Source organism: Ostrinia furnacalis, unplaced genomic scaffold, assembly GCF_004193835.3.
Source record: "Ostrinia furnacalis isolate ACB-3 unplaced genomic scaffold, ASM419383v2 OfSCF2225, whole genome shotgun sequence".
Classification (NCBI taxonomy): Eukaryota; Metazoa; Arthropoda; class Insecta; order Lepidoptera; family Crambidae; genus Ostrinia; species Ostrinia furnacalis.
The window spans coordinates 16,228-31,270 of record NW_021132464.1 but is presented as its reverse complement, the minus strand read 5'-3'; the positions used below and the strand labels follow the sequence as shown (position 1 = coordinate 31,270).

Below are 15,043 nucleotides of genomic sequence, written 5' to 3'. Positions count from 1 at the left end.
AGACTGATTCTCTACCCTAGAACCCTTGAACCATCAGTTCTTGTCCTTACTCACACACAATACATATCAAGTTCAGTCTCGTCTTATGCTGCGCGGATATTTTCAGCTGCCTCCATTCCAGGAAGGCTCATTCTCCAACCTACTCCTAAAGATTTTTTTCTCAGTTCTCGTCGATACTCACATCTCAAGGTCAGTCTTCTCTTATGCTGCGCGGATATCTTTAGCTGCCTGCAGTCGGGACCCTAGAACTCTTGAACCAATACTGCCAATACCCACATCTCAAGCTCCGTCTCCGCTCATGCAGCGCGGATATCTCCAGCAGTCTCCATTCCAGGGGGGGCTCAGTCTCCACTTTATTACCTAGAATTCTCCTCTTTATATGGTGCGCTTCAGCTGCCTCCGCTCCAGACAGTACTTGGGACGACTCATTCTCCACCCTAGAACCCTAGACCCATCAGTACTCACATCGCAAGCTCATTGTCCAGCAGTTCTACTGTTGACCAGCAAGCAGCATTCCCTGTCTCCATTCCAGGGGAGCTTCTCCATCCTAGAACCCTGGAACCACCAGTACTCACATCGCAAACTCAGCCTCCCCTTAATAATTCTTAATGGTGCGCTTCAGCTGCCTCCGCTCCAGTACAAATACCAAACTAATATTAAAATGTGGAAATAATTTAAGACACACGTGAACTTTAGGTAGCATTGGAGTACTTTTGTCGGACTTTATAACTTTGAAAGCTGTGCATTTAGCCACTTGTTACTCTTTATTGTCCTCACGTACGTTGTATGGTTCACACTGCGTCCCATATAGTGCCGTAAGTCAGCCTTAAGTACGATGTTACTACTTAAACTGCTATTATAATGCTATTATACTGCTAATGTACAGCCATAGTGAACTTAAAGCTGTCTAATTTGTGCCCAAACTGGTTCTATAAAAGCATTATAGCAAGCTATACAGCTCGTATACAGCTGACATACACAGCTTGTGGAGTACATGTGAACGACTATTGAACTCTTAAATGGAGTAAAATGTTACTTGGGGCGCCTAGGCTAAGGGCCTTTTCTCACGGCAATACAGTTTTGCAGGGTCGTTTAATGCAGATTTCCGCAAAACTGGACTGTCGTGTGAACACAGAAGTGTGCGTTTGAGATACGAAACCCAAATACGAACGGATAGGTTTGCAAATGGGATCCTAATATAGAATGAAATTAAAACACGTCTCCAATGGAAAGAGCCCTACATGAAATTATGGAAGTAAAAAAGTAATTATAAACATGATTGTACGGCAACTTTAATAAAACGAGTAAAGGGCTATTCATTCTATGTGTGGAATTTTATAACTGTTGAGGTCACAGAAATAGGTCAATATTATAAACCTTTGAAAGAGGCTGACGATGGTGACCGAGTTTCATTATTTTAGTCCCAAAGCAGTGGTAGGTTTAAATAAAATTACGGTCTATTTAAAATACAAAAGAAAATTCGGAAATTTTCGGACTGGGTATTTTCCAAAGCATAATTATAGAAAAAATATGATTTACGTAACTGACACGATTGATAGAACGTTGATTTGCATATTATAACGTACCTTATTAGAATTCTTCTTAAAAGTGGGGCTGGACTGCGGTCTGTTCATAAAATCAATGTGTTGGTTCCCAGACTTCTTCCTCACTATCGGAGAGAGCTTCCTATACTCATTCCTCGACTCCAATTCTATCCTTACCGTCTCAACCGTGCTATTACTGGCTCGTCCAAACAAAGGCGACAGCTTCGGCTTGGCACTAGTATTATCAGAATCCATGCTTTCTATAGTCATAGTAGTATCCACGCTGTTCGTTATAGGCTTTACTATAATAACACCGCGTTCCAGATCTTTCTCTCGCTCTATATTGTCTATGTCCGGCGATTTGGGATCGAAATTCGGGTTTTCGAAGCCCGTTTGCGTTGCTATGTCATCACTGACTGCCGTGAAGGTCTGGGAGGCTCTATTGGAGGCTTTGGTCATCATTCGCTTACGGCGCTCTAAGTCAGCGTGTATGTCGGTTTGCACTCGTAAGTTTATGTCGCCGTAACGCCGTATGATGTAGTTTAGGAGCCATTGGTAGCCCTTGCGGAGTCCGGGGTCAATTTTGGCTTTTTTGGACTGTTCTAGGGTCTGTGCGCTGTAGGATTCCACGAGGGTTGGGCAGCGGTATCTAAAATCAGGTATTTATTTAAAATGTAATAAATACAAATTAGTAAACATTTTCCATTTTACAACAAGCGAGACTGCAACCATTTACTGCTAAATGCAATGACAAATTAAACTACACATAAGTTTTATTCCACTTTGATTGATCACCTGGATTTAATCACCCAGGTGACCAAAGTTTCTCCTAACACAAGTAAAATTACTTAAAAGGAGAACACCCACCACTCTAAAGGTATACTTGTAGTAAATAAAAAAAAATGTATTTGTAAAGTGGACTCAATGAAACTTCCTTTGATCACCCATTAGATAAGATCACCTAGGTCAGGGGTGACCAACTTGATTAGACATAAGATCTACTGTTTACTAACGAAACCCAGGGTGATCTACCACTTACATACTTCTTGAAATCTTAAATGAAAAAACAGCTTAGTTTAGTACACAATCATGTAGTATTTTTTGCTTTGCCACGATCGACTGGACCGGTTCGCGATCGACCGGTTGGCCACCCCTGACCTAGGTGATTAAAGTGGACTTCTTATCCATGGGTGACATCAAAATGTCCAATAGTCCGTCAAATCCAGGTGATCAAACCTACAATAAAGGTAAAGGCTTACTTGTTCACCAAAGGTTCAATGTTGAGTTTTTCGACCACATCTATGTCGTCTAGAGCTCCAGTCTTGTCCTGTTTGTTCGCAAGCACCAGAACCGGTTTACCTATGAGAATCAATGTTGTTAAATGTGGAATCGAACCCGGGACCTACTTCAAACGGTCGTCGAATTGCGATTAAGGCCCGATTCGACCAAACTTTTATCCGAGAATAACTCCTGGTATAACTGGATTGACAGTTTCAGTATCTATGCTAATATTAGGTATAAATGCGAAAGTAACTCTGTCTGTCTGTTTGTCTTGCTTTCACGCCTAAATCACTGAACCGATTTTGATTAAATTTGGCACAGAGATAGTTTGAGACTCCCGGGAAAGGACATAGGATAGTTTTTATCCCGGTTTTTGAAACAGGGACGCGCGCGATAAAGTTTTCTGTGACAGACAAAATTCCACGCGGGCGAAGCCGCGGGCGGAAAGCTAGTGGAAAATATGTCAAAATGTCGAATAACTGACGATTTATTCTGAGTTTAATATTTACTCTTGTTTGGTCGAATCCACCCTAAAGGTCAAAGCACACTTATCAACCCGGAAAGAGATCAGCACCGTATCGCCTTTCGCCGCGAGGCTAGGCGAGGCGTTTACGTTACGGTGCGGATAAGTGCGTTGCAGTACGGAGTTTCATACAAACAATACTGACCGTATCGAGTTGAAACGGTTGCGATCCGTTTCCAGGTTAGATAAGTCTGCTACGAAACTTCGGTCCAACAATGGTCTTTTAGAAACGTTCATGAATGAAATAATGCTTGAGTTAAAATTGCATTTTAGACGTAATTTTGTAAAACGTGGCTTGTGGGCCGTCAGGCTAAAAATAAGACTTTTTTTGTATGTTTATATTTTTGACTAAGTAGGCATAGTTTCGTAAAACGCACCAACCAAGTGAGAACATAATTACATCTACAATGTTGTGTTATGAATATCCTTGATACTAAAAATAATTAGGTATGTACATATCTTAATAGCGTCATCTTAAATTGTTGTAAGAAAGTAACGTTTTTTGGAGGTCTTTAAATTTATGGGGAGATTACACGCGTGCCCTTTGAACGATATACCCCCGCAATCTATTGAAAACAAAGTCGTCTTTGTGAATATTGTACAGGGTCCCTTTTGCATTGACAATCGGCGATTTTTAAAGCGAGTAGTTTTAAAGACAGATCAACTTTGTTCAATTCACATAAGGTTTCTTTTGCAACGGATACAAAAACACGTTTGTTTTCTATACCGTAGAAAATAATAAAATAAATTATATTGTTATTGGGTATTTCTAAAAAATGAGGGTAGATCAACATTATGAATGATATCAGAAAAACTACAACATTCAATAGCGTATAGGTAAATACGAATTTAACTAGTATATTCCAAAGGTTATCAGTCCAGATAACTTTATAATTAAATTGATATTGCAAAACGTTACTATGACGATAAATATGTAATATACTTCACCTGATATTTTGTCGTGCGATAAAACCTCTTCCAACACAACTCTGCATTCGTCCAACCGTGAAAAATCGCTCGAGTCGATAACAAATATCACACCATGTACCTCGCTGTAGTACTGAGACCATATCTGGCGAAAATGTGGCCCTCCCCCAAGGTCGTATATAGTCACAGGTGTATCTTTATGTATTAAATTCACAGCCTTAAAGCCCACTGTGGGCAGAACCTTGTCGTCTCTCTCGCCGGCCAGGTTATTTACAGTCTTCGTCTTCCCAGCGTTGTCCAGGCCGATCAAAATCAAAACTATATGACGGCGAACACGCCGCCGCCGAAAAACGCTCGCCATACAATTACCCATCACAATTAATAAAACACACGATATTTTCCAAGTTCCTCACACTTTTCACATGGCAAATTCAAATTGACTTTGAATTTCTCGACACACGACATTCGTAAACAAAAAAGTTTTGTTGACACAACGGTTTCCAATGGCGATGGGGGAATGTGGCCAGTGCTAAAACAGTCCGTTCTCGATGCGCGCGGTGTACTTTTTAAATTCGCAAACGGAACTTTTTTGACACTTTACGTTTTACCGCCAATTTACTTTTAAAAAATTAATACTTCCGGTCAAATTAGACACTTCAATCTTTATTCTCACATTTCAGTTTTGTGCGTGCGTGCACTATGAATAATTTATTGAAATAATCAAAAAGATACATCTAATTCACGTAAGTATATTTTATATTTGAATAGATTTCAATTCAAGTACAAGCAATGACATCGATTCAAGGTTACAGGTGGTTTTCTTTACAATGTATGTAAGTAAACAGCAATTTGCCCTTGTAACTCTTTGATGCATACTTTATTAATTGGTTGATAAAATAGTTGTATTCCTGAGGGAATACTAAAGATCAGAAATAAAGAAAATTCCGTTACATTCGGTTCTGTAACAGTAACTTTTTTTTTCTATTTCGACGATCAATAGAGAAGACTCCACCCTCAAAATAGTGAAAAATTACTAAACCGATTTTAATAAAGTTACTGTTCTCAGAATTTTTTTTTTATGCTAAATAGAAAATGAAACGAACAAATAAAAATACATATTGGACATTTTATTTCTGGAAACAATATCCGCAATAAATACAGGTACAATTTTGACGTAACATTATTTACAAAGCTCAGTAAGTGACAAATGTAAGAGGAACGCGCCAATTAAATATAATAATACTGATCTAAATTATAGATTTGCTTTCGCCTCAATTAACTAAAAAAATATTTCATAGTACTCAAAAATCATACTTGTTTTTATCTATTGAATTTGTAGATTTCTAACGACTCAAATTCGAACGTAACGTAACGCACTCTCATTTTGGTAGGCAATTTTTTTTAAACGTTGCCTACAATGGATGTTGCACAGACAAAGTAATATTAATATTTTTATGATTTTCGGCATTTTACACAATTAAAAACTTGCGTGTTGTTTTTTTTAGTCATAGACAATAAATATTTCTTTCATTATAAGCGTAAATTGTAAAATTTTAATAAGCTACGCTACGTAGTTTGTCGTAGACATTAGAATCTGTGCCAAAAGCATATCTATAACCCAAACCTAACACCTTCCGTACCTTGCCAGAAGAAAAAAATTTTTATCTGAATCTTACAACAATAATGTCGCCATTTTTAATCGAGAAATACGCTAAATCCTTCATAACATTATCAAGATGTATTTCGGCGCCGTTCATTTGATCATCGAGTAGATAGAGTTTCGTTCCAGTGTTGCCAGATTTGGAGAACAGTCTTTGCGCCAGTGTTACCAGTTTCTGCACTGCCATCGTTGCGGGGAATTTTTTCTTGAATGATTTGCCGGTGTCGTCGCGGAGTGTAATTTCTAGCAGTTGAGATGTGAGTGTGCTTGTTTTCGTCTGTTTTACTAGCAAGCTGTCTTCTGGAATGCCGTATTCTGTTGAAGAAAAGGTTATTTTAGTGGCTACGTACTCATCATGTTTGCATTATTATTTTGTCAGCTTTAGGCCCAGAACACACGGTGAAACGCAATTGCAACTTCTAGTTACTTTTGAGTTGCATCTAAGTTTCTGCCATAGATTCCGTTGAGAGACCACACATGACGCGACCATTTCAAACCGGTTTCAAACTGGTCGCGTCATGTGTGTTCTGGGCCTTAATGAAATGTCTTCAATTTAAAATGTGTGCAGTCTTAGAAGGTCTTCTGTTCATGTTGGAATGTTTAGAATAAGCACTTTCTGAATAGCGAACATTGTACATAAACTGACTTTCTTGGAGACACACAATAGACGTGTTGATATAGTTCCAAAATACTGAACTGTCCTATGCATGACATTGACAGTGGGGCGCCACCGTCAATACCGGATCGCTGGTTCTGATTTTTGCCATGTTGGAAACCATATAGTTGAACGATGGTAGCGCCCCCCTGTCATTGAGTTTGGTGGGACAGTTCAGCGTGGGTCATCTATACCACCAATCAATTGACGTACTTTTTAAAACTGTCAAATGAGACCCATAGATTTTGTATGGCAATACAAGCAAGTGACATCACTATTTTATCAACTCAATTAAACTACTTTTTTCAATTGCAGTGCAATCAAAAATCCTAATTTATATGTAACTAGCTGACCCGGCGAACTTCGTACCGCCTTAGCGTAGAGATTTTCTTAATATTTTTTTCCGTAAGAACCATCCTTGGACTTCTACAAACATTTAAAAAAAAGAATTATCGAAATCGGTTCAGCCGTTCACACGTGATGCCGTGACAACGCGAAACGGGTTTCATTTTTATATATATAGATTTAAAATTAATTTAGTTTTTAAGACCAGAATGAAGTGTCTTTGAAAAAGTTGTGTGATGATTTCGAATTATTGGGGAATGGTGTCAAATTGTCTATTTAAATAGTTGACATTTTGAGAAGCTGACATTTTGCGAAAAATACATTTTGGGAAAACGGATATTTTCTCTGAACCATTTCATTTGGGACTCACTGTTGATAAGTTGCTCGAAGCGACAGTGCTCCAGTTGGAAGGCCAATTTTAATGCGGGGTCTTGTTGTGCTCGCTTCCAATCGGCGCCGGCTCGCTTCATGTAATCGTATTCGGCGCCGCGTCTCAGCTCACGCGTTATTGTTGATCCGTTCAGTTCCTGTAACATTACAAATCCAAGATGAAATATAAACCTTGTATCGTCAACGTAATTTTATACTTCGAATCCGTGTATTAAGGGCTTACTAACTGTTACTTCGATAGTGAGTGTAGTGGAAGTTAATTAAATGAAAGAGTGGACTGTATACAATTAATTGTCTATTCGGTATAAATTAACAATGATATTGAGACCGTTTAGTGCAAAGTCGTTGAAGAGAGTGCGTCAGGATCGTCTTCTTAGATGTTCGCTCGCGAACCGAACATTGCTCGTTCGTTCGCCGAACGCTCGCCGCTACCTCCGGTCAAGCCGCCCGCGGGCAATGTCCATGAGTAGACACTAACTTATAACTAAAATCAGTCATATCTCAAAACTCATGAAACTTTTCTATGGACATTTTAGTGTTGTTCGAAGTGCCCTAAGCGTATCGACCTGCGATGTCAGTGGTGACGTACTAATTTGGGACTCTTCCCAAGTACGTGTAGTGTGTTAAAATCCAGATAATAATGTCGATCGAATATACAGAGTGCTGTATATTCGATTTTAACACACTCCATCCTTTTAATCTAAATATTATGCTAATTGAGATAACTTTTTTATCCACATCGGGGAAGCTCATGGCCTGTATCTCACTTGATAGAAAGGGCAAAGATGGAAGCGAACTTCACCTGGAATCCTCAACCACAAAGGATAATTCATTTATTACTCACCTGCAGTGTTCCAATTTTCGCTATAATCAGTTGTGAGCCGGTGTCGTAGTCCTCTGTGTTTTGTATCGGGTTCTTCAGGAAATATAGTCTCTTCAGCTTTTTTAGTTTGTCCAGTTCACTTATTGATCGCCACTGAAAAATTACAAAATATTGTTAAATTAAAAGTAAGAAGTTTTTTAGTCGTCAGAATATCAAACATAATGTTGGCGTTTGGCAGAAAATAGCGCTAGCTTGCGCTAGTAAGTAAAATGGTGTCCTTTTAGCGGAAAGTGCTGTCACTGTCAAAAAAATGTATGGGAAACGTCACTTTTGAAGTTTAGCAAACGTGTCCTAGCCGAAAACATGCTAAAGTTTCGGCGGTTGCCATGGCGATCGCCATTTTGCTAACAATTTTTAACAAGCACTATTTTCGTCTAAACGCAGCCAATGATTTTGTAACAAAATACCACCAAATACACATAAAGTGCCACATTCCCATAGTCCCTTCAGCGAAACCTGAACCGTACCTACTTCTTTACATAATATGTAGTTTGAAACAAACTCAATCCCGTTGTTTGTATATTAAGATCTTTTAAACTACGGAAAGGTTTTAATGCAGTTTTCATCAATAGATAGAGTGATTCTTAAACACGAATCACTATCTAAAGCCGGGGCAGTAATTAAAGTAAGTAACAAAAATAAAAATCATAGAATTTTGGGAACACCATCTATCTACACTAATGTTATAAAGAGGGAAGATTTGACTGTTGTTTTATTGAATAGGCTTTGAAGCTACTGGACCGATTTGAAAAATCCTCCCTCCATTTGAATCTTACATTATTTCTTATGAACATAGACGGTACGAAGTTCGCCAGGTCAGCTAATGCACTATAATATAACATACTAGCTGTGCCCTGCGATGTTGCCCGCGATAAAATGTAGCCTAAGTGTTAATCCAGGGTGTCAGCTAACTCCATACCAAATATTAAAGAAAAGAAAATCACAAATACACACACTCACAAACTTTCGCCTTTAGTGTGATATTTACAATATTAGGTATACTCACATCTTTAATCATGTTTCTATTCAAAAACAGCGTTTCCAAGTTCTCAAATATGTCCACTTTGTTTTCGGGGTCGTCGCTCAGCCTGATCTCCTGTATGCGGCAGTCGTTGAGACTCAGCACTCGTAGGTTCTTTAGTCTGCCCAGGTTCATGACTTCGTACCACGAATCTATTGGGTTACCATCCAGGCGGAGTATTGTGAGTGAACGGAGGGTTGTTACTGGAATCACAAAAATAATAACAAAGGTTATTCAAACACATTTCCTTTCTTCTCTGCTTTGGTGGAAACCGGGCCTTAATGTCCTCCATTTTCAAAGTTGCATTCGACTGAATTAGTTATTATTTTACCTGATCTACAACTCAGTGAGCAATACCTCAGTTTATTTCTTGTAGAACACATTTTACTGGTTTCGGTAGGTAAGGTTTAGGTAGAATTTAGAAGCTTCAAAATGTCTCTTTTTTCGATGTTTCAGTACCATTTTTAACCTAAATACAGCTTCTCATAAATCTTTAACCACTGTGGAATTTATTGGCTCCTTAAATCAACTTTGCCAACTTTTGTTGTTCTCCTCTGCCAAAACCAGATAAATTGCTTCGAGGGCCCTCATTTGTCTCCCGGGAACTGAAGGGGCAGAGGTCCACGTCTGGACTACTTTGTTGAGAATCATTGGTCTACTCTAGAAAACAAGACAGTTTTATCCCAATTTTGAAAGAGCCGAGACAGTGCTTACCTGCAGGCGTAATACTTTTGATCCTATTATAAGCTGCGATGACTTCTTGAACGTTCGGCCAGAGGTGCGAGAGAGCTAGCAAGTCGGACCACTCGTAGTCGCAGACTGAGATGTTNTGGTTACTGGGCTATGGATGGAGACTTATTATTATTATTATTATTATTATTAAAGATTTGTATTTGTATACACAGACGTCTTGCGTAATCGAACTGACAAGTGCTTTCTATCTCGCTCGCAGACATATAACAAGAGCGAGGTGGCTAGTGTATTCGATATTTGAACTTGAAATTGTAATGCGTTGTTGGTGTTCACTTCAGCTTTTGTTGAGCGACCTATACCCATCAAATAAAGTGTTTGCTATCAAAAGAGGCGAAGAAAATTGGCAGCGAGATCAAACGCGAAGCTCAAGACCGAACGCGATGGAGGACTGTTGTGGACGCCCTCTGCCCCATCTAGGGGACATATGCCCGTTTTCACCATCAATCCCTAATTTTGAAGTGACCCCTATGGTATCACATAACAGGAATTTTGTTTTCATAGGGGTCACTTAAAAATTAGGGATTGATGGTGAAAACGGGCAAGAGGACCTTAAACCAAGTAAGTCTATCAGAAGTGCTTACCTGCTGGTGTAATACTTTTGATCCTATTATAAGCTGCGATGACTTCTTGAACGTTCGGCCAGAGGTGCGAGAGAGCTAGCAAGTCCGACCACTCGTAGTCACAGACTGAGATGTTAAGTTTCTCCAGGTTTGCGAACGCGAACGATTGCTGGATCAGAGTCTCTTCTGGCATGTCGATGGCCATGCGGTTTTTGCTGTAAGGTAAACAAATACTAAATTATACAGGGTGTCCTAAAATTTGCACGTCACACTGACACCAGAGGTAAATGAGCTTTTTTTTAAATTTTTTGTCATCTTCATTTCAGCCATAGGACGTCCACTGCTGAACATAGGCCTAAATTGATGATTTCCACAATGGCCGGTTGGCGCGTTCCTGCTACCTTTATGGTAGTCGGTGCACACTGTGGGTGAACGTCCTACGCTGCCTCCACTCCAGAATCTGGCTGCCCCATCGGCCGTCAGTTCTGCGTACTATGTGCCCTGCCCATTGCCACTTCAGCTTGCTAAGCGAGACTTCAAATGTTCTTCAGATGCCTTGCCATGTCATAATGTCAATGTCATCGTTCCCGTGCCGCTTCCATACCTCAGGCACTGAGTTGAGCGCTAGACCTATCCAGCACTGACCTCACGTCATGATATTGTGCGATCTTCGAATCGATAGGTAACCCCAAAAAATCCTGGGGGGTACCTTAGGACTTGTGTCAAGTTAAACACTAGACCTGTCCAGCACTGACCTGACGTCCAGCTCCCGCAAGTCCGGCAGCTGCGCGGACAGCTGGATCACCTCCCGCCAGCTGGAGAACAGGTTCCTCGACACGTCTATACTGCGCACGTTGGGGCATAGAGCAGCCACGTCACCCGCTTTACACACGTTCTGATCGTGCACACAGACTTCGAGCAGGCGGTCGAATTTTCTGAAAAATGGATCAAGATTCATACTTGATCTATACTTATAATAAATCTGTAGAGAGATCAATTCTGTACATGAAATATATTTTTAAAATAACTATCAGGGGGTGATTAGTGATCGATACTGATGCCAAAAATGCAATCAGTAAAATTTTTGTCTGTCTGTCTGTATGTTCCTTAAAGAAACAAAAACTACTCGACGGATTTTAACGAAACTTGGTACAAATATTCTTCATACTCCTGGGCAGGTTATAGTATACTTAGGAGTATCCCACGGGAACGGGAATTAGCGGGAAAAACCTTTTGTATGAAAAATCTAAACCGCTTAAGTTAGACGCTTGAAATTTGGCATGCAGGTACCTTAGTAAACTTAAAGCTTAGTTACAACAGGATATTGCAAAGTTCCCACGGGAACGGGAGTTAGCGGGAAAAAACATTTGTATGAAAAAATCTAAACCGCGTAAGATAGATGAAGGGGGTAAAACAGGATCCACGCGTACGAAGTCGCGGGCGGCCGCTAGTTTTTACATACAAAGGCTAAGAACTCATGGCGCGATTTTCACCCGCGCCCGCGGCGGTTGCGGGTCCGCAGCTTCTGTAGAATGCAGATACTTAAATGTAAAAACTAATGCACAACTTTTCGCCCGCAGCGGGCGCGATTGTATGCGGGTCCGACCGGAGGCGACTAATCTGTACCAGTGAGAGCGCGGCGCGATTTAATATCGCACCGTTAGTTCTTAGAATAACCGTACTAATAACCGCTCCCGTGAGTTTTGAAATAAAACCGCAATTCCACAACCGCCGCGGGCGCGGGTGAAAATCGCGCCGTGAGTTCTTAGCCAAAGAGAATTTGAACTTGATGGACTCTTTGAACAATAAATATTATCAATAAGGCGTATCGTATTTACGCTCACCAGTTGATGTTACTAACGAGTCAATGGATCTTAGGGCCCTCGCCCACGGCGTCTTTTTTTTGCGTTTCGTAAACGCGCGACAAAAAGTCGCCGTGGGTATCGCTACTAACTCGCGTTAGTCGCATTTGCGCACGCACTACAGAAGTGATGCCAACGCGACTGCATCGCTACAAAAAGTCGCCGTGGGCGAGGGCCCTTAGGGCTATATTTCACCGGGACACCATGGCGGTGCAACCAGTCGCCGCTACCAACAAAATGTAACAGCTTTGCGCAACCAAACGGACACCAGGTGAGTAACTCTCTATAGAGCTGTATACATATCACCATCATGGTGTCCCGGTGATGTAAAGGCCTTACTCTCTCTCTATTAGAAGAGCATAATGAGAGAATGGTTTTTGAAATGAGACCCACATAAATTAGTCAAACTGGAACCATTTTAGTATGCTGATATAGTATGTATCAAACAAAATGCATAACCCTTTCAGCACGGATTGCACTAAATATCATTCATGTTCAGTGTGTGTGACATTAAAAATTGTGGACTCTGCCAGTTTAAAAAATAACAATGGGTAAGATTAGGTTCGATTATAAACTGATGGAGTTCACAATATTACTTAAGATAAACGTACAAAGTAGGATGGATTGTGACATGCCAACTTACTGTTTTTGATGTATTTTCTCAAATCCGACCATTTCAATGAACGGAGCGCCCATCTCTCGCTTCCACTCATTTATGACTGTCCGACGGTGGGCCGCCACTGTCTCATCCTGTAAAAACATTGTCTATTTTGAAACAAACTTATTAAATAATATCCTACTAGAGTTAGCTCTAAATATAAATCTGATGGAGAAGTAAGACTAAGAACCTACAAAAATACATCTGGAATAAATGTATTATTTTTAGTTTTTGTTTTGTTGAAAACAATTGTATAGTAGAGCCAGAAAATATTTTCATTTTAGGGCTAAATAAGAATTTATTCATATCAAATTCAGAAAAAAAAATTGTGCACATGCATAAAGTCAGAGAATAAGTTTTTAAATACTCATTTAATAATAAAAACTATCTTTATTTTCATAATGTTTTAATTACTTCTTGGTTTGTATTCAGCTTTCACTGGTAAAATTGTTGTTATAATTCATACTTTTTCCAATTAGAATAATCATATTGCAAGAAAGGTCAACAAAACATGTGAAAGGATGTTAAATAAGAATATTAAAGTTCTAAAGGCCAATTTGTTTCAGCAAATAAATATCAATGCCATTTTAATTCTTTGTGTAAGTTAAAAGTTTCAGCAACTATGACAAACTTTCTTTGTGACTTAGGGTGGATTAGACCAAACAAGATTAAATATTAATCTCAGAATAAATCGTCAGTTATTTGACATTTTGACATATTTCCCATACTGAAACCGTCAATGTGCCAGTTATACCAGGAGTTATTCTCGGAAAAAAGTTTGGTTGAATTGGGCCTAAATGTGTTTATTGCGAGTAAAAATGTTATACATTTACAGTACATTAAAATAAATATCTAAGGCATGTGATTGTGGACGTACATAATTATTCAACTTGTATGTCATACAACAAAAATGTTCCCAGTCTAATATAGTGTGTGTACAATCATAAATGAGTCACCGAGAACAATATTATGTGTGTACCTTTCCTTTAAACAGGTAGGATCCAGTAGCAACTTGTGCACTAACTCTTCAAAACAAAGATAAACATGCGAAATTAGGTAACTTACAAACAGGTACACCCACGCAAGGATAAAGTAAGGAGTACAATAAAACTGCACAGTGGGAGTATATGACCTAATTTGTATAATCAAGCCATTACCAAGGAGTTTCACTATGTTCACATTCCAGGAAATGACTCGTTAGCATCAGGCATACCTCTCGATCGCCGTAGTACTTTCTGATTGCCTCCGCACACGTCCGGAATGGAGCGATCTTGTTCGTCCGAATGAAAGACCCAGCACCTGGTTTAGACGTCTTGAAGTACTGCACGTCCTCCACAGAACCATCATGCTTTCCCCTAGCAGGATCGTCCCACTCTACCCCGTACCAAATACCCTTATACCCCTGCACTTCACCAATATATTTCACAGTACCAAAATCATCATTCGACTTGATGCGACTACCAATATGCACTTGAAACTCCGAGTCGTCAGTACCATTATGACTGTCCATGGTACCGTTACAAAATTTTGGTATTAAATTAACAGGCATTGCGCCCACCATTATTTTTATGTTTTCGAAAAAGGAACTGTTTATCAAAAGAAAAACAGGCTGACTTTTTCCCGAAACGCTACCTTCTGTCAATGTCAGTTTTTGACGACTTCGTAAAAAAATAGAACAATGTTACCATTTGAGAATATATTATAAGCGCTTTTATGACCTTATTTTTGAGGGTTTTCTATGATTAATGTAGTGTAAAAAAATGCTATTATGGAGCACAGTACCTTTCTTTCAAAAGTGCCAATGATTCTAAGCAAAATGTTCAGCAAATTAGCATGAGTGTTGCCAGCTAAAAACAATGACTCATTCGTATTAAGTCAAAAACTTTAACAAAACGGCTAATAGATGGCAGTGTATGTCTCAAATTTTCTCATCCCACGCACTGTGATTGGTCCACTGTATTAACCGACCGTTTCTGGGAGT

General features: G+C 39.5%; 2 protein-coding genes across 3 annotated transcripts; both read right to left on the bottom strand.

Annotated features, from left to right (window-relative positions):
* Positions 1-474: 474 nt before the first annotated feature.
* Positions 475-4,832, bottom strand: LOC114354844 (ADP-ribosylation factor-like protein 13B). Its single transcript, XM_028307411.1, has 4 exons — positions 4,297-4,832; positions 2,804-2,903; positions 1,587-2,193; positions 475-555 (listed from the first exon to the last, which is right to left on the bottom strand). The coding sequence occupies exons 1-4, from the start codon at positions 4,646-4,648 to the stop codon at positions 475-477; spliced, it is 1,140 nt and encodes a 379-aa protein (XP_028163212.1). The 5' UTR covers positions 4,649-4,832.
* A 549-nt stretch (positions 4,833-5,381) lies between these two features.
* Tbce (Tubulin-binding cofactor E) lies at positions 5,382-14,704 on the bottom strand. Of its 2 annotated transcripts, XM_028307413.1 has the most exons (9): positions 14,276-14,704; positions 13,048-13,154; positions 11,298-11,477; positions 10,676-10,757; positions 9,944-10,055; positions 9,215-9,432; positions 8,170-8,301; positions 7,306-7,462; positions 5,382-6,250 (listed from the first exon to the last, which is right to left on the bottom strand). In XM_028307413.1, exons 1-9 carry the CDS (start codon positions 14,621-14,623, stop codon positions 5,937-5,939), a joined length of 1,650 nt encoding a protein of 549 aa, XP_028163214.1. In that variant the 5' UTR covers positions 14,624-14,704; the 3' UTR covers positions 5,382-5,936. The 2 variants fall into 2 exon arrangements, with proteins under 2 accessions (XP_028163214.1, XP_028163213.1); XM_028307412.1 differs by lacking the exon at positions 9,944-10,055 and having other exon boundaries at positions 10,564-10,757.
* Between the last annotated feature and the right edge of the window lie 339 nt (positions 14,705-15,043).